This window comes from Tachypleus tridentatus, chromosome 12 (genome assembly GCF_004210375.1).
Source record: "Tachypleus tridentatus isolate NWPU-2018 chromosome 12, ASM421037v1, whole genome shotgun sequence".
Lineage (NCBI taxonomy): Eukaryota > Metazoa > Arthropoda > Merostomata > Xiphosura > Limulidae > Tachypleus > Tachypleus tridentatus.
In genome coordinates this window covers 130,712,123-130,733,897 of record NC_134836.1, presented here as the reverse complement: position 1 = coordinate 130,733,897, position 21,775 = coordinate 130,712,123, and the positions used below count along the sequence as shown (strand labels likewise).

Here is a 21,775-nt window from a genome sequence, read left to right as displayed (position 1 = left end):
ATGTTATTTATGCAGTTTAATTTTTACACTGGGCTTTTGTTATGTTATTTATGCAGTTTAATTTTTACACTGGGCTTTTGTTATGTTATTTATGCAGTTTAATTTTTACACTGGGCTTTTCTTATGTTATTTATGCAGTTTAATTTTTACACTGGGTTTTTTATGTTATTTATGCAGTTTAATTTTTACACTGGGCTTTTGTTATATTATTTATACAGTTTAACTTTTACACTGGGCTTTTGTTATGTTATTTATGCAGTTTAATTTTTACACTGGGCTTTTCTATGTTATTTATGCAGTTTAATTTTTACACTGGGCTTTTGTTATGTTATTTATGCAGTTTAATTTTTACACTCGGCTTTTGTCATATTATTTATGCAGTTTAATTTTTACACTGGGCTTTTGTTATATTATTGACGTTACATTATTCATATCTTTAGCATATTTCTCGTTGCTTTAAGTTGGTATTGTTATAGCATAGTATTTAGCAGTGTGAGGAACGTTCTAGGTCTCTGTTTGACAATGTATATATATAAAATTTATGTTATTTAAAATGAGGTTTGACTGCGTGATTGTTAGTTTAGCCAAATGGGTAATATTTAAAATAATAACATGTCTTGTCAAAGGATTTTTTAAAGGTAACTGAACCCATCTGCGTGGACTCCGACAAAAAGGAGACGATAATTTAAAGTTCTAGATACAACTGTGGTAACTCATAGGGTAAAGTAAGTGAACTTATCGCAGATTGTGTAGTAAGAGAGAGTAGACAAAAATAATTCGTTATTGTCAAATGGATTCTAAAGTAATTGCAACACTCTCTGTGGGCTTTTGAGAACAAAATTATTTATAGGTTTAGATACAACATGTGTAACAGATTTACTGTTATATATTTCTTTTAGTACAGTTTTCATTTTTGTCTGTGACATATCTTCTTGATTGTGTATTGCGGAAATTCCGCCTGTTATCGAAATGTGTGGAAGACACTTGACAGTAAGAATGACGAATATTTGTTTTCCGATAAGGAACTATAACATTGTTGAAATTTTTACAAACTCGCGTCATTCTTACAAAAACTGAGAGACAGGAGAAGTAATTATTGGCCAGCTAGAGTAAGTGTGCTATAAGCCTAGGACCGTATAATTGTGAGTAACATATATTAATCGGAAAACTACAGAATTTACCAAGAACAGTCATAGATTTGAACACAAACCCTTTCAACTTCAGTGAATCACTTCGGACGTTAGAATTCCTATGAGAACATCACATATTTTCAACGACAAGAGATGAACATGTAAGCGGTGTGAGCCCAATCAATAAAGGACAGCTCGCTAGGCTTGAGCGAGGCGTGACAGTGTTAACTCACAATTAACTTGCTCGTCGCGGACCTGGTTCTTCGATAAAATAACCAGTTCTAGACCGGATATATTACTCAGTATTGTCTGTAAGACTTGCATATAAATCATTTTTTGTAATAACTATCAATAATTATTATAAATTATATTATTTTATTGATATATTAAAATGTGTGTTAAAAACAGAAAATTGTTGGCAAGTATCATAATTATTATCATATAATTAAATATCGAAATTCAAATTTTTGGTTATTTGGAACAGTAATACGTAACGTGTGAACATCGGAGACTCGTTCGAAATAAAGTATAATATGTAACGCCTAAAGAATAAAGCATTTTATATATACATTTTTAAATAATAATTCGAAACAAGTGGACTGAGCGCTGTTCGTTTATTGTTAGAATTTATCGCCAACAAGTTACAAACACCTACTATAAAAGAATCCAACTCCACATTTATAATACCCTGACAGAGTGTGTATTATACACGCCCAGTTAAATGTTCATTCCCAAAGTGATAAGCAGCGAAAGTGATACACGTCTAATTAATGGATCATTCACCAAGTTACGAGCAGTGCGTGTTGTGAATCGAGTCAAAGTTATGATGAATTTATGAATTATTTAAATCTATGTAAAACAGATGCTTATGATCTTTGTACATTAAATACTACACCGTCTTTACCTTGCTTCTTCGTCTTGTTATCAATGTAAAAACTTCTTATGTAATTCTTGTATCTAAATTTCATTACATCGTGTATTGTACGAGTTTAGCAAATTAATTGTGAAGGTAAACATTCATGATGTGTTAATAGCTCAACAAATAGAACAGATAAGATTCTTTAGTCAATACTAAACAAAAACAAGAGGGCACCACAATCTGGAGTTAATGTTCGGAGTTGCACCGATGTGTAAAGTGTTTTAATTAGCTGTATAATGAGCTTTGGCTTCTCCGTTTACCATGAGAAAACAAGCCACCGATTATAGCGTTGTTAGTCAATACGCTAATCGCTGACCCGCTGAAGAACATCAGTATTATGGCTAAACTTTTAGTCATACTTATGACACAATTTTCACAGTTCAAGTCTAGAGAAAGGAGTTTTATCTTTGTTATCATAAATATTTGAAGACAGGGGGTGGTCTTGTTTGATTCTCCTCCTGATAAAAAAATTAGCACAAGTCTTGAATCTGTTTGTTATCTTAACTATTTGAGGACAGGGATCGGAGGTGAGATTGTTTCATTCTCATCCCGATAACAAATTAGCACAAGTCTTGAATCTGTTTGTTATCTTAACTATTTGAGGACAGGGATCGGAGGTGAGATTGTTTCATTCTCATCCCGATAACAAATTAGCACAAGTCTTGAATCTGTTTGTTTTTTCACACTGGTTTTCATGAAGCTAAACTTTGCAAGAACGATTTCGTCTACCTCAGTTAAGTTGAACCGGAAGTTAATGTTATATTTGTTGAAGAGATGGGAGTCAGAACTATAATTTGGTGAGAAGTTTTAAACAAATTAGTTTAATCAAAACAGCTTCACACACTGGACTTGACTAACCCGTCAAACCACCAACAACTACACACACGGGACTTGACTAACCCGTCAAACCACCAACAACAACTACACACACTGGACTTGACTAACCCGTCAAACCAACAACAACAACTACACACACTGGACTTGACTAACCCGTCAAACCACCGACAACAACACATGGAGTTTAACCATTCAAACCACCGACAACAACTACCCACACGGGACTTGACTAACCTGTCAAATCAACAACAACAACTACCCACACGGGACCTGACTAACCCGTCAAACCACCGACAACAACACATGGAGTTTAACCATTCAAACCACTGACAACTCTGTAGAAAGAATCGCCCTAAAAATGTTAATAAATCACGTACTTTCTCGATATTTTTATAGCCTCCAGCTGTAAGTGTTAAGATTATTTGAAATACACTTTTCTATAAATTTTTTCGTGTGAATTATGTTATTGGGAGCGCTAGAATCAACGAGGTTATAGACTAACGAATAACTGTCGTAAAGTATGTATAAATGCCTTATACCAGTCAACACTAGTTTCACCAACTCGAGCAATGAGTAGTGGGAAGTGACTTCGAAACTCGTTCAATAAATCACATTTTTTTCTTTTTTTACTGGTGATAATAACCCTAGTTCCAACACCACCGTTTTAACATTTTTCTCCAACAATTATAAGAATTTTATCTTTAGACTTCACGAATACCTGTGATGATAATTATGTGCACACAAAACAGGCCTTACCTGACGGTGCTCCACCACCGGCACTACTGAATACCTGTGATGATAATTATGTCCACACAAAACAGGCCTTACCTGACGGTGCTCCACCACCGGCACTACTGAATACCTGTGATGATAATTATGTCCACACAAAACAGGCCTTACCTGACGGTGCTCCACCACCGGCACTACTGAATACCTGTGATGATAATTATGTGCACACAAAACAGGCCTTACCTGACGGTGCTCCACCACCGGCACTAGTGAATACCTGTGATGATAATTATGTCCACACAAAACAGACCTTACCTGACGGTGCTCCACCACCGGCACTACTGAATACCTGTGATGATAATTATGTCCACACAAAACAGGCCTTACCTGACGGTGCTCCACCACCGGCACTACTGAATACCTGTGATGATAATTATGTCCACACAAAACAGGCCTTACCTGACGGTGCTCCACAACCGGCACTAGTGAATACCTGTGATGATAATTATGTGCACACAAAACAGGCCTTACCTGACGGTGCTCCACCACCGGCGCTACTGAATACCTGTGATGATAATTATGTCCACACAAAACAGGCCTTACCTGACGGTGCTCCACCACCGGCACTACTGAATACCTGTGATGATAATTATGTGCACACAAAACAGGCCTTACCTGACGGTGCTCCACCACCGGCACTAGTGAATACCTGTGATGATAATTATGTCCACACAAAACAGGCCTTACCTGACGGTGCTCCACCAGCGGCACTAGTGAATACCTGTGATGATAATTATGTCCACACAAAACAGGCCTTACCTGACGGTGCTCCACCACCGGCACTACTGAATACCTGTGATGATAATTATGTCCACACAAAACAGGCCTTACCTGACGGTTGCTCCACCACCGGCACTACTGAATACCTGTGATGATAATTATGTCCACACAAACAGGCCTTACCTGACGGTGCTCCACCACCGGCACTACTGAATACCTGTGATGATAATTATGTCCACACAAAACAGGCCTTACCTGACGGTGCTCCACAACCGGCACTAGTGAATACCTGTGATGATAATTATGTCCACACAAAACAGGCCTTACCTGACGGTTGCTCCACCACCGGCGCTACTGAATACCTGTGATGATAATTATGTCCACACAAAACAGGCTTTACCTGACGGTGCTCCACCACCGGCACTAGTGAATACCTGTGATGATAATTATGTGCACACAAAACAGGCCTTACCTGACGGTGCTCCACCACCGGCACTATTGAATACCTGTGATGATAATTATGTCCACACAAAACAGGCCTTACCTGACGGTGCTCCACCACCGGCACTAGTGAATACCTGTGATGATAATTATGTCCACACAAAACAGGCCTTACCTGACGGTGCTCCACCACCGGCACTAGTGAATACCTGTGATGATAATTATGTCCACACAAAACAGGCCTTACCTGACGGTGCTCCACCACCGGCACTACTGAATACCTTTGATGATAACTATGTGCACACAAAACAGGCCTTACCTGACGGTGCTCCACCACCGGCACTACTGAATCTCTGAAAGATAAAATTTCAAAGTTACTTATTCGGGTAATTTAATCGATATATAGACAAACTGAAGTTGTTTCAACAAAAAAATTAAACTAGACCTATCTAACAACTCGAAATAACGGAGTTTTCAGACGCAGTCTAGCGGCTCATAAAATGGCTTACGAGTTTTTAATCTTTTATTTTTCCAAATACAAATATTCAGTTCTTAGCTGCACCTCTTGACTGATATGACATCAAATTATGGACGCAGCTGTTGAGAATTCCCTCTCGTTTTTACTTGTCACCTACTTTCTGAGTTACCAGGCAACGACGTTAGCATAAGATTAATAAATAAATAATTTATTTGATAATACTGGACGTTTATGTAAAGTTAGAACAGAGCATGGACGAGTTAATGCATTATTTTATATGAAAGAAATATTAAGTCATATTAGCTGAGAACACGTGGAACATGGAATGCTTCTAATTAAGTCATATTAGCTGAGAACACGTGGAACATGGAATGCTTCTAATTAAGTCATATTAGCTGAGAACACATGGAACATGGAATGCTTCTAGTTAAGTCATATTAGCTGAGAACACGTGGAACATGGAATGCTTCTAATTAAGTCATATTAGCTGAGAACACATGGAACATGGAATGCTTCTAGTTAAGTCATATTAGCTGAGAACACATGGAACATGGAATGCTTCTAATTAAGTCATATTAGCTGAGAACACATGGAACATGGAATGCTTCTAATTAAGTCATATTAGCTGAGAACACATGGAACATGGAATGCTTCTAATTAAGTCATATTAGCTGAGAACACATGGAACATGGAATGCTTCTAGTCTTCTTTAAACACCAAATACTTCAACAGTTCCTTCCAAACATTACATAAACGCTATAGTAGTTGAGTGTCGCTTCTAAAACCCGTGAAGAACAAATGTCTACAGAAATTCATTCCTTGCACCTGGTATCGTGTTTTAGTCACCTAGCGGCAAAATCAGCATGAGGCAGCGACAAAGAATTGATTTTTTAAAAAAATAATCTGAGTAATTTTGTTCGTTCTGATACAATTGAATATCCACTAACATAGCTATTCACGTGAAGAAAGATGTTATTTATTACAACGTAAATTCCATCCCAATGTTTCGATATTCTGGATGGCATAAAAACCAGTTTAATTTAAATTTATAAACATTTAAATATTTTAAGGTTCTTACTGATTCATAACCAACATTTTAAACCTCACGATTAATTATAATACATTTATGTTTCATAAACATCTTTATTTTTCAAAATGGCTGAGAAAGAATTAAAACATTTTGTATTTATATCTCGTTTAACCACTTATTATAGTTTCATTTTTGGCCACGAGATGACACTACTAAATACAGCCAAATTTTAAACCCCGAAATTCGATTATAATACACGTAATATGAAAATTAGAAATATGAAATAAACAAAGTTTATTATACGTGTAAGAACACACTTGTTGAACCGAGAAGAAAGTGAAACCATTAACTGGATTTTTGGCTAAAAGAATTCTTTAAATTTAAAACATTCTAGAGAATGATTACATAGAATTTAAACTTCGTTTTAATTTTTTCATAAATTCAACTCTGAAAACAATATTCTTTTTTTTACAAAACTTATTATTTCGTTTCCCACGATTAATATTTTGTCATTATGTTTGTTAAAAATACAAACAAACCGAATAAAAATGAAGAATGGTGACGTCACACAAAGATGTATCTTCATTCATTCTACTTTTAATAGTGAAATCTATTTAGTCTCAAACTACATGTTGTGGTCTTTAGGTATTGTGTCTGGAGCATCACGTTTGAATGACCAACCATCATGTTGATGTTCCACTTTCCCTGGTACCTCCTCTCCATTAGCAGTAACCTGCCATCATGTTGATGTTCCACTTTCCCTGGTACTACCTCTCCATTAGCAGTAACCTGCCATCATGTTGATGTTCCACTTTCCCTGGTACCACCTCTCCATTAGCAGTAACCTGCCATCATGTTGATGTTCCACTTTCCCTGGTACCTCCTCTACATTAGCAGTAACCTGCCATCATGTTGATGTTTCACTTTCCCTGGTACCTCCTCTCCATTAGCACTAACCAACCATCATGCTGATGTTCTACTTTCCCTGGTACCTCCTCTCCATTAGCAGTTACCACCTATCATGTTGATGTTCTACTTTCCTGGTGCCCCTCTCCATTAGCGGTAACCTGCCACTTTCCTGGTACCTCTTCTCCATTAGCAGTAACCAGCCATGATGTTGATGTTCCACTTTCCTGGTACCTCCTCTCCATTAGCAGTAACCAGCCATCATGTTGATGTTCCACTTTCCTGGTACCACCTCTCCATTAGCAGTAACCTGCCATCATATTGATGTTCCACTTTCCCTGGTACCTCCTCTACATTAGCAGTAACCTGCCATCATGTCGATGTTTCACTTTCCCTGGTACCTCCTCTCCATTAGCACTAACCAACCATCATGCTGATGTTCTACTTTCCCTGGTACCTCCTCTCCATTAGCAGTAACCAACCATCATGTTGATGTTCTACTTTCCCTGGTACCTCCTCTCCATTAGCAGTAACCAGCCATCATGCTGATGTTCTACTTTCCTTGGTACCTCCTCTAAATTAGCAGTTACCACCTATCATGTTGATGTTCTACTTTCCCTGGTACCCCCTCTCCATTAGCAGTAACCTGCCATCATGCTGATGTTCCACTTTCCCTGGTTCCTCCTCTCCACTTCTTGATGAAACCTTTCAGGTAAAGAACAATTCTATCATCATGTCAACTGACATCAGATGAAATTGAGACTACAGTGAAGTAGGTACATCAAGTCCGTGAACAACAACAGGTGTTATAGCAGATTGAAGATTCAGATAACAAAACTACCCTTTTTATCTCCAGTGTTGCAGTCATGATGAAAAATCATTTCCATGCTTTATTGGCTCACACGAAACCACTGGAACTCCAAAAGGCAAAAACTTTTTCTTACCTTTAGTCCACTGTCCAAACTCTTCTGTGCAAACCTTTTGCGGAGTCCCTGATGTGCATTGTTTCCCAAGTTTTATTTTAAAATACGTGGAATACACTTTTTTGACACATTCTGTAAAGTTTCACCTTAATGTCTTTACAACAAATTTACCACTTGTTGCTCTTAACGATTTGTTTTGTTTGTTTGTTTTTGAATTTCGCACAAAGCTACTAGAGGGCTATCTGTGCTAGCCGTCCCTAATTTAGCAGTGTAAGACTAGAGAAAAGGCACCTAGTCATCACCACCCACCGCCAACTCTTGGGCTACTCTTTTACCAACAAATAGTGGGATTGACCTTCACATTATAACGCCCCCACGGCTGAAAGGGCGAGCATGTTTGGCGCGACCGGGATGCGAACCCGCGACCCTCAGATTACGAGACGCACGCCTTAACACGCTTGGCCATACTGGGCCTGCTCTTAACGAATAAATAATGTTAAAATGCACTCACAAACAAATACTATCCAGAAATAACACGTCATGTGGACTGTTAATCGTTTGTATACTAGTGGTGCGTTTCACGTGAGTTCTAGATCCATAAAACTCTTATGTCATAGTAGGTCTAAAGAAATCTACATGTGGTTATAAACATTTTAAATATAACCAAATGTGACCATATATCAATGCAAATTATTCACTTAAGTAAAAGTACATGTGATGTTTAGTGAAAAAACTGTGCATAGAGAAAACTTGTATCGTTTTCTGATTAAGCGTACAGGAATTACTATAGAACATAAAAAACTTCATTATAATAAAGCCATCACAGATTAATGAATCATCAAATATTATGTTTAGTGTTCACATGTTATACTTATTCTGACAGTCTGCATCAAAAATACTTTGAACAAATTAAGAAGTCAATTCGAACAGTGAAAGTTACACATTAAAAGCATAATGAGAGCCGTTTAAGTTTCAACACTAATATTAAAGATAACGGTTTAGCTTATTTTGAATTTCGTGCAAAGATACTTGAGAGCTATCTGCGTTAGCCGTCCCTAATTTAGTAGTGTGAGACTAGAGGGAACGCAGCTAGTCATCACCACCCACCGCCAGTTCTTGGGTTACTCTTTTACCAATGAATATTGGGATTGACCATAATATTATAACGCCCCCGCAGCTCAAAGGGCGAGCATGTTTGATGTGACGGGAATTCGAGCCTGCGACCCTAGAATTACAAGTCGAGAGCCCTAACTAACTAGCCATGCTAAGCCAGAAAAATAACAGAGAACAGTTAAAAACAGAAGATATAATTCTAATCTGCAAAAAAAAAAAAGCCCAATCTGACGTCATCTGGTCCACTTCTGAATAACGGTCGTATTCAGATATAGGAATATTTTTAAACACTTTTGTCGGCTACTGAAAATGATGCTTACCAGTCTGCTATTACTGTACCAAAAGCCCCCGCAGAAAGACAAAAAAAACAACAAAACAAACACAGTATATCCGTTAGTTATGTAACGTACAGTTCCAAACTGGTCAATTCTCATCTATATCAAAAACAAGCCCTCATCCTATTGACATGAGAGCTGTTCTCTCTCTGTCTGTGTATCCACTATTAATACAACCTGTTAGATATCTTGCAATATATTTGTTGCGGAAAAAGTGACGTTTATAAGTACTGCAAACTAGAGTGAATCTAATCTCGAGACATACCAAGTAATCTAATCTGAAGATCGAACGTCTAAGTTCCTAGATTTTGAAATGAAATCAGGCAGTCGGAAGACAACCACTTAGTACATCCGACGGTTGTTTACTTGAACAAATGATACGAATTTAAGTAGTGATATATAGTTATCTTTTCTACCGGAAGGTGGACATGTTTGCTAATGGGATGTGACAGTTTGAAGATTTTGTTTTAAATCATAGTTGTTAAGTCATAAAAATGTCCGAATTTCCTATCTGGACAATGTCTTACGCGCAAGTGGGCTAAATGACCTGGGTCAGAGATCCCCCTGGTTTCTGTGATGGTTGGTGATCATTTTGAACTACTGAGCACAACAATCAGATAACTAGAACCACCTATTGCAACAATATTTTTTATATATATAAACCAAATAACGACACCGACTGTCACTTTTATAATGCGCCAACAGCTGAAACAGCGTAGAAGTATTCAACAACACTATAGTTCGACACAATAACCACTGTCCGAGAAATTGTATTTTGTGTAAGTTTAACAACAAAGGACATATTTGCCAATTAGCTAAAAATCACCTCAGAACAAAGTGTCGTTTATCTTTAACCTCCAAGCAAGTGAATTTCGTTACAGGTTCATAATCGACTAAAAACGTCCTAAAAACTTTAGAACAAATAAACACATTAAACGTTTCTTCCCAGTCAAGTGAGTTTCGTTAGAACATCTAGTATGAATAAAAACATTTAAAGAATTTATTTACCGTAATCTACAAGCAATTACTAGACATAACAAGAATACTAATATATAAAGTGGAAATATTAATAAAACAATTTAAACAGAAAAGAAAGACTAAAATGTTTATGCACAAAACAACAATAAAACAGACATTTAACTAAATTCTTATCCAAAACTTCACTGATTACTCTCACTTGTACTGATGTGCAATGCGCATATATCAGTGAAAATTACAAGATATTTGATGTCATCGTGAACTAAACAGATATTCAAGGACAATGCGCCCTCTATCCAACATCTAGATTTAAAACTACAAAGATTTAGCTTAGAACAAAATTAAGGCAAACTTAATTTTTTCAAGAGCATCTGGTTATCCCTAAACAAATGGGAGATTATATATATATTTTACGCGTTTGTGTTTTTCTTATAGCAAAGCCACGTTGAGTTATCTGCTGTGTCCACCAAGGGAAATCGAACCCCTGACTTTAGCGTTGCAAATCCGTGAACTTCCTGCTGCCACAGCGAGGGAGGGGCTTTATACCTTTATAAAAATCGGATGTCTAAGAAACAGAAAAGTTCTTCAATTAACGTCGTATAACCTTCTCTGAAATTAAAAGTTTGACATACACAGACATGTTTTAAGAATCAACACATTCTCTGCGAGAGAACCAGTCACCAATGTTTTAACCCCGCTGTAGTGACAGGACGAGGTTTCCAGTAAACGTTGTGAAATACTGTTATTACGTGTGTATGAAATAGTCTGACAACACCACAAAGTTTTATCTAAATAGCACGTTGGATAACAAAGTGTCGTCACAACCAATAGAAGAAGTAGACAAAGATAACACACACATACTTTATCACAAACTAGCGGGAATTCGCAGATCGCAAACTTCCGCCACGCGGCGTGGATTATATTCGGTTTTCCAAAAAATACGAAAAGGTGTCCGCCTTAACGGTGAACACAAACCACTTTTAGCATGACAAGAAGTAATAATATTCCACACAAGTAAACCAAGTTTCATCAAACTGTGAATAATATTCCACACAAGTAAACCAAGTTTCATCAAACTGTGAATAATATTCCACACAAGCCCACTAAGTTTCATCAAACTCTGAATAATATTCCACACAAGGCCACCAGGTTTCATCAAACTGTGAATAATATTCCACACAAGCCCACCAAGTTTCATCAAACTGTGAATAATATTCCACACAAGTCCACCAAGTTTCATCAAACTGTGAATAATATTCCACACAAGTCCACCAAGTTTCATCAAACTGTGAATAATATTCCACACAAGTCCACCAAGTTTCATCAAACTGTGAATAATATTCCACACAAGTCCACCAAGTTTCATCAAACTGCGGTCATTATGGACGGATTTATAGAGCAAAATAACGTGAAAAACGGGATTCCGCGTTAGGTGCGGATTTTCTTTTTATTTCGCGACCTTACGGTGACCTTGACCCTCCAAAACTAAGTACTTATAAGTTGGGTCATATTTCAAATGTATGCGAACTTCTTCCCAAATCCATTAAATCGGTTTCGAGATATCTTGCTGACAAACATAGAGAATGGTGAAAACCTAACCTCCGTAATTATTATACCAAATATCGACTACCTGTCATCCACCAACATCCTAAACTAACTCGTGCACTAGTCCTTGTTAAAGACAATTTGTGAAACGTAATTCATGCATGTGATCAAACCCACGTTAATTGAGGCTGTGTGCTTGTTTGCGAAAGGAAGTGTTAGCTCTATGGCTACCAAACCAAGATGGAGTAAAACGCACCTGGAAAGCCTTCCAGGAATGTTGGGGTCTAGGGTTAGATTTTCAAGTTGAATTTGAATATTAGTTCCTGGACTCTTGAAATTCCCACGTTTGAAATTATTTATATCCTCTGTTAACAGGATCAAACATGTGAGGGTTAAAACAGGGAGACACAGACCTTCCTCCTTTAAAGCAGCTATAGAAGTATGTCTGTAAAGGGTGGGGGACAAAGGCTGTCCTGAAAACGGTCCAGGTATGACGAGTCTAGATGTAGAGTTTTCAGAGTCACTGAAACCGAATCAGATTTAGGGTTACATTGTCGATATTATATTCATACCCAAGTCACGAGCTAATGGCTCGTGATGTTGTTGGTTACACGTCCTCTGGGAATAACAAAGGAGTTTGGTCTTACATTGAAACCTCTGCGAATCATGAAGAGAAAGATGTGAACTTTGAACCCTCTCATAAGAAAGGAGCCGGTGTTTTATTAAAGTTGGCCCACAATGTAGTGAACTTTGAACCTTCTCATAAGAAAGGAGCGGGTATATTTTATTTTGATCATTAAAGTTGGCCCACAATATAGTGAACTTTGAACCTTCTCATAAGAAAGGAGCGGGTATTTTATTTTGATCATTAAAGTTGGCCCACAATGTAGTGAACTTTGAACCCTCTCATAAGAAAGGAGCGGGTATTTTATTTTGATCATTAAAGTTGGCCCACAATGTAGTGAACTTTGAACCTTCTCATAAGAAAGGAGCGGGTATTTTATTTTGATCATTAAAGTTGGCCCACAATGTAGTGAACTTTGAACCCTCTCATAAGAAAGGAGCGGGTATTTTATTTTGATCATTAAAGTTGGCCCACAATGTAGTGAACTTTGAACCTTCTCATAAGAAAGGAGCGGGTATTTTATTTTGATCATTAAAGTTGGCCCACAATGTAGTGAACTTTGAACCCTCTCATAAGAAAGAAGCGGGTATTTTATTTTGATCATTAAAGTTGGCCCACAATGTAGTGAACTTTGAACCCTCTCATAAGAAAGGAGCGGGTATTTTATTTTGATCATTAAAGTTGGCCCACAATTTAGTGAACTTTGAACCTTCTCATAAGAAAGGAGCGGGTATTTTATTTTGATCATTAAAGTTGGCCCACAATGTAGTGAACTTTGAACCCTCTCATAAGAAAGGAGCGGGTATTTTATTTTGATCATTAAAGTTGGCCCACAATGTAGTGAACTTTGAACCTTCTCATAAAAAAAGAGCGGGTGTTTTATTAAAGTTGGCCCACAATGTAGAATAATAAATTCGTTCTTTCCAAGATTTAACTTCCAACATTAACTAAGCCATAGTTACACGGAAATACCACACTAATCTGTTTTAACCAACTGATAAAAGTTCCTATAAGTTTCTCAAACACGTTTAGTGTGATAATTCTTATTTTAAATATTGATATTCAGGTGTGATCTGTTGATGCTTTAAAGTTCATACATCTTGTAGTGTACATTAATGTAGTGTTGATAAGTGTAACTAGTCATAATCTACTTAGTTAGGGCTGACATCAAGTCTGGACTCATTCTCAGGTACGTTCAGTCATTTTTGTACAAATTATTTTGTATATTTATATAATGTGTAAATTAGCCACAGTGGTAATGTTTTACATGTGTCAGAACAGTTTGTAAACAAAAACCATGGTATTGACATTTTCCGATGAAAAGTCCAAACCTACATAACACTACGTAAATGTCATGTTACTTTACCTTAAAACAATGAAAATAAATTAGTTGTTAATCTGCACGACTCTTAAAGACATTCATAGTTATTTAAACAAACATTAAAAGTTCTAATCTACTTTTAACTCGCGACACAGAGACGAACACAAGTGGTACTTGAGTAGCTTTGTACGAAATTCAAACAAAACACTGAGACAAGTTCTGACGATATATGTTTCAAGTTTTATCTAATATATTTTGAACAAAGCCTATATAAATGATCACAATCCTAAGAAAATGATTAAAATAATCTTTTAACGAGTAAACAATTTGCACCGACGTACAATATAAATAAAACGTTTTACCTGAGCAAGCGAGACATATGGCCGCTTGACTACAGGAAACAGTTAATATGGCGTTAACATGGGTGGAACTCCATTAGACTGTAATGGTTATTGTAACCTAATACATTCTAGTCTTCACAGTGCTGATGGATATCTTTAAGACAGGTACGACGTTTCAACCAATCCCAGTACATAAATTTGAGCCCATCCCTTAGGAGTCGGGGTGGGGTCACGTTTATCTATACAACTAGGACAAAATGTTTTTAAAAATGTCTCACCTTACGGAACCACATCAAGTGATCCCGAAGTCGTTGCAGGTCCAGTGATTTACTTCGTCTTTTGAAAAAAGACATTCTATACGATGTCTTGATGGCTAAGTATCAGTTGTTTGTTTTTATTGAACAAGCAACTAAAAACCCACGAAGTGCTTTAAAGAGATTTAGCCGTATAATCCAATACCCGACTTTCACCAAGACAACAACAAATACCACGTAAGTTTCTATAAAGACATCTAGATTTTCACATGTAGGGAAGAGACACTTTCGGAGATTTTACATTTTCTTCTCAACAAGTCTCGGGCAATAGAGCTAAACACAAGCTATCTTCCTTTGTTTTATAATACAAATAAGTGTAAATTTATCACGTAGTTCAAGTGATAAAACGTAAAGTTCAAAAAGCACGAGTGTGCGCAACTATTTCTGGACTTTTATCTATTGTATTTCATCATATAATTCCAGAATTGTTAAAAGTGATGTTTTAAAACATCTAACAAAGAAATGTATTACTACCAAGCCGAGTATGTGACACATTCTATCCACTGACACTTCTAAATAAGTCACAACTCTACAACATAAAACATCTAGCACGCCTCAAGAAAAACACGGTCTCCCTCGTGTTGACAGATGGCGCTACGCACTGTAAGGTACAGCCAAGCAGCGCTTGATATATAATTATTCACAAATTTTAGTGTATTAACAACTAGTCGAGGAAAATGGTAATACTATAACTTTATGATATATTATTCTATGACAAAGTAAACCAGTAAACGACTCTTCACTTACGGAGGAGAAGGTAAATTATAGTCACGGTTTATTTGACTGAGGGCAGTACAGGAACGTACGCCCCATGCGCACCTATTACTGCGGGCGTCCAGGCCTCGCCTCGACACTTTAAGTTCTACATTAAATATTATGCTTTCTCCTACTTGTCCCGGAAGCAGTTCTACTAATTGGTACCGTTTCCTATGCAAATGGCTTGGAGTGTGGCATACATGTTTTACAAACTTCTTTCATTATTTTGTCAGGGTTGTATGTATAAATACAATGAAATAGACATTTATTTAAGGTTCATCATAAATAACAAACAATTGATCCTTCAACCAAAACTTTTAAGAAAACAAAATCACATACAGTTATGTACTTATTTTCAGTTGTAGATATTTTCCGTTCTCTTTATAATAAGTTCAATTCATTTCCCAAAAAAGGATTTATTTTGAAATATTAAAGTAATAAAAAAATAATAGAAATATATACAACCCGTCGAGACCATTTTGTAGTCCATAAATTCTAAGTCAATGAAGAGAATGTGAACTGTGTTCTTGGTGAATAGTTAAATCATTGGGAGGGGCAAATGTTTCTTGCAAAATTTTGAAAATGGAACACAAAATTGTGGTTTGAAGACTTTTCTGATTAACATAAAGTATTACTTTACATAGAAAGGCAGTGTATTTAAGTACCACATGAAATTACAAAAGAAATCCCACTAAAGGTGGAGCAGATATTGTACGGGCTTGTTCTTACGGTGTGAACGTGTTTTAGAAGTTTACAAAACATGATACAATTAATTATACATGTATACATTATGTTAGGCCTACTATAATTTACGTACAACACAATACACATAAGCTATTGTATTATTAACATATGACAATATCTTAGACCTACTATATTTTTAACACACACATTTGACCTATCGTATTTTTTAACATAACACATTATGTTAGACCTACTGTGTTTTTACTTTTACAATACCTTAAACATATTTTCAACATATGTTAATATATTGGGCCTACTGCATTTTTGACAAACGACATTTTCCACATATGACATAATGTTAGACCCATTGTATTCTTAACATAAGAACTCACATTATAAAAGTTACCTTTATCTACAACATACCTTGGTTATGAACGTTACCTTTATCTACAACATACCTTGGTTATGAACGTTACCTTTATCTACAACATACCTTGGATATGAGTTACCCTTATCTACAACATAACTTGGTTATGAACGTTACCTTTATCTACAACATACCTTGGTTATGAACGTTACCTTTATCTACAACATACCTTGGTTATGAACGTTACCTTTATCTACAACATACCTTGGTTATGAACGTTACCTTTATCTACAACATACCTTGGTTATGAACGTTACCTTTATCTACAACATGCCTTGGTTATGAACGTTACCTTTATATACAACATACCTTGGTTATGAACATTACCTTTATCTACAACATACCTTGGTTATGAACGTTACCTTTATCTACAACATACCTTGGTTATGAACGTTACCTTTATCTATATGCAAAAACGGCTCGTTTGGGCTGAGAAAACACTTTTACATAGAAAAGCGAACAACGTTTCGACCTTCTTCGGTCATCGTCAAGTCGAAGGTCGAAACGTTGTTCGCTTTTCTATGTAAAAGTGTTTTCTCAATTAAACGAGCCGTTTTGCATATTAATTTTCTCAACAAGTGGGTTTCTCGTCATCACTGATTACCTTTATCTACATCATACCTTGGTTATGAGTTACCTTTATCTACATCATACCTTGGTTATGAATGTTATCTTTATCTACAACATACCTTGGTTATGAGTTACCTTTATCTACAACATACCTTGGTTATAAGTTACATTTATCTACAACATACCTTGGTTATGAACGTTACATTTATCTACAACATACATTGGTTATGAACGTTACCTTTATCTACAACATACCTTGGTTATGAACGTTACATTTATCTACAACATACCTTTGTTATCAACGTTACCTTTATCTACAACATGCCTTGGTTATGAGTTACCTTTATCTACAACATACCTTGGTTGTGAACGTTACCTTTATCTACATCATACCTTGGTTATGAGTTACCTTTATCTACAACATATCTTGGTTATAAACGTTACCTTTATCTACAACATACCTTGGTTACGAACGTTACCTTTATCTACAACATACCTTGGTTATGAGTTATCTTTATCTACAACATACCTTGATTATGAACGTTACCTTTATCTACATCATACCTTGGTTTGTGAACGTTACCTTTATCTACATCATACCTTGGTTATGAGTTACCTTTATCTACAACATATCTTGGTTATAAACGTTACCTTTATCTACATCATACCTTGGTTATGAACGTTACCTTTACCTACAACATGCCTTGGTTATGAATGTTATCTTTATGTACAACATACCTTGGTTATGAGTTAGCTTTATCTACATCATACCTTGGTTATGAGTTACCTTTATCTACAACATACCTTGGTTATGAGTTACCTTTATCTACAACATACCTTGGTTATGAGCGTTACATTTATCTACAACATACCTTGGTTATGAACGTTACATTTATCTACAACATACATTGGTTATGAACGTTACCTTTATCTACAACATTCCATGGTTATGAACGTTACCTTTATCTACATCATACCTTAGTTATGAACGTTACCTTTATCTACAACATACCTTGGATATGAGTTACCTTTATCTACAACATTCCTTGGTTATGAATGTTATCTTTATCTACAACATACCTTGGTTATGAGTTACCTTTATCTACAACATACCTTGGTTATGAGCGTTACCTTTATCTGCAACATACCTTGGTTATGAACGTTACCTTTATCTACAACATACCTTGGTTATGAACGTTACCTTTATCTACAACATGCCTTGGTTATGAACGTTACCTTTATCTACAACATGCCTTGGTTATGAACGTTACCTTTATCTACAACATACCTTGGTTATGAACGTTACCTTTATCTACATCATACCTTGGTTGTGAACGTTACCTTTATCTACATCATACCTTGGTTATGAGTTACCTTTATCTACAACATATCTTGGTTATAAACGTTACATTTATCTAAAACATACCTTTGTTATGAACGTTATCTTTATCTACAACATGCCTTGGTTATGAGTTACCTTTATCTACAACATACCTTGGTTGTGAACGTTACCTTTATCTACATCATACCTTGGTTATGAGTTACCTTTATCTACAACATATCTTGGTTATAAACGTTACCTTTATCTACAACATACCTTGGTTATGAACGTTACCTTTATCTACAACATACCTTGGATATGAGTTACCTTTATCTACAACATTCCTTGGTTATGAATGTTATCTTTATCTACAACATACCTTGGTTATGGAGTTACCTTTATCTACAACATACCTTGGTTATGAGCGTTACCATTATCTGCAACATACCTTGGTTATGAACGTTACCTTTATCTACAACATACCTTGGTTATGAACGTTACCTTTATCTACAACATGCCTTGGTTATGAACGTTACCTTTATCTACAACATGCCTTGGTTATGAACGTTACCTTTATCTACAACATACCTTGGTTATGAACGTTACCTTTATCTACAACATACCTTGGTTATGAACGTTACCTTTATCTACATCATACCTTGGTTGTGAACGTTACCTTTATCTACATCATACCTTGGTTATGAGTTACCTTTATCTACAACATATCTTGGTTATAAACGTTACCTTTATCTACAACATACCTCGGTTATGAACGTTACCTTTATCTACAACATACCTTGGTTATGAGTTATCTTTATCTACAACATACCTTGGTTATGAGTTACCTTTATCTACAACATGCCTTGGTTATGAACGTTACCTTTATCTACAACATACCTTGGTTATGAACGTTACCTTTATCTACATCATACCTTGGTTGTGAACGTTACCTTTATCTACATCATACCTTGGTTATGAGTTACCTTTATCTACAACATATCTTGGTTATAAACGTTACATTTATCTACAACATACCTTTGTTATGAACGTTATCTTTATCTACAACATGCCTTGGTTATGAGTTACCTTTATCTACAACATACCTTGGTTGTGAACGTTACCTTTATCTACATCATACCTTGGTTATGAACGTTACCTTTATCTACAACATACCTTGTTTATGAACGTTACCTTTATCTACAACATACCTTGGATATGAGTTACGTTTATCTACAACATACCTTGGTTATGAATGTTATCTTTATCTACAACATACCTTGGTTATGAACGTTACCTTTATCTACAACATACCTTGGTTATAAACGTTACCTTTATCTACAACATACCTTGGTTATGAACGTTAACTTTATCTACAACATACCTTGGTTATGAGCGTTACCTTTATCTACAACATGCCTTGGTTATGAACGTTACCTTTATCTACAACATGCCTTGGTTATGAACGTTACCTTTATCTACAACATACCTTGGTTATGAACGTTACCTTTATCTACAACATAACTTGGTTATGAACGTTACCTTTATCTACATCATACCTTGGTTGTGAACGTTACCTTTATCTACATCATACCTTGGTTATGAGTTACCTTTATCTACAACATATCTTGGTTATAAACGTTACCTTTATCTACAACATACCTCGGTTATGAACGTTACCTTTATCTACAACATACCTTGGTTATGAGTTATCTTTATCTACAACATACCTTGGTTATGAGTTACCTTTATCTACAACATGCCTTGGTTATGAACGTTACCTTTATCTACAACATACCTTGGTTATGAACGTTACCTTTATCTACATCATACCTTGGTTGTGAACGTTACCTTTATCTACATCATACCTTGGTTATGAGTTACCTTTATCTACAACATATCTTGGTTATAAACGTTACATTTATCTACAACATACCTTTGTTATGAACGTTATCTTTATCTACAACATGCCTTGGTTATGAGTTACCTTTATCTACAACATACCTTGGTTGTGAACGTTACCTTTATCTACATCATACCTTGGTTATGAACGTTACCTTTATCTACAACATACCTTGTTTATGAACGTTACCTTTATCTACAACATACCTTGGATATGAGTTACGTTTATCTACAACATGCCTTGGTTATGAATGTTATCTTTATCTACAACATACCTTGGTTATGAACGTTACCTTTATCTACAACATACCTTGGTTATGAACGTTACCTTTATCTACAACATACCTTGGTTATGAACGTTACCTTTATCTACAACATACCTTGGTTATGAGCGTTACCTTTATCTACAACATGCCTTGGTTATGAACGTTACCTTTATCTACAACATGCCTTGGTTTATGAACGTTACCTTTATCTACAACATACCTTGGTTATGAACGTTACCTTTATCTACAACATAACTTGGTTATGAACGTTACCTTTATCTACATCATACCTTGGTTGTGAACGTTACCTTTATCTACATCATACCTTGGTTATGAGTTACCTTTATCTACAACATATCTTGGTTATAAACGTTACCTTTATCTACAACATACCTTGGTTATGAACGTTACCTTTATCTACAACATACCTTGGTTATGAGTTATCTTTATCTACAACATACCTTGGTTATGAGTTACCTTTATCTACAACATGCCTTGGTTATGAACGTTACCTTTATCTACAACATACCTTGGTTATGAACGTTACCTTTATCTACATCATACCTTGGTTGTGAACGTTACCTTTATCTACATCATACCTTGGTTATGAACGTTACCTTTATCTACAACATACCTTGGTTATAAACGTTACATTTATCTAAAACATACCTTTGTTATGAACGTTATCTTTATCTACAACATGCCTTGGTTATGAGTTACCTTTATCTACAACATACCTTGGTTGTGAACGTTACCTTTATCTACAACATACCTTGGTTATGAGTTACCTTTATCTACAACATATCTTGGTTATAAACGTTACCTTTATCTACAACATACCTTGGTTATGAACGTTACCTTTATCTACAACATACCTTGGATATGAGTTACCTTTATCTACAACATTCCTTGGTTATGAATGTTATCTTTATCTACAACATACCTTGGTTATGAGTTACCTTTATCTACAACATACCTTGGTTATGAGCGTTACCTTTATCTACAACATACCTTGGTTATGAACGTTACCTTTATCTACAACATACCTTGGTTATGAACGTTACCTTTATCTACAACATGCCTTGGTTATGAACGTTACCTTTATCT

The 21,775-nt window shown here is 35.9% G+C and overlaps 1 protein-coding gene across 3 annotated transcripts in view; it reads right to left on the bottom strand.

Moving 5' to 3' along the window:
- The window catches only part of LOC143234704 (5'-AMP-activated protein kinase subunit gamma-1-like), a 133,924-nt gene extending 118,944 nt beyond the window's left edge, over nt 1–14,980 (bottom strand). For 2 of the 3 annotated variants that reach the window (XM_076472264.1, XM_076472263.1), the window contains exons 1-2: nt 14,710–14,980; nt 5,156–5,189 (exon numbers count right to left, since the gene is read on the bottom strand). In XM_076472264.1, the coding sequence (XP_076328379.1) occupies nt 5,156–5,189; nt 14,710–14,784 (109 nt within the window). In that variant the 5' untranslated portion in view covers nt 14,785–14,980. The remainder of the gene's footprint in view (nt 1–5,155; nt 5,190–14,709) is intronic. The other variant, XM_076472262.1, reaches the window with a different exon arrangement.
- Nucleotides 14,981–21,775: the final 6,795 nt, after the last annotated feature.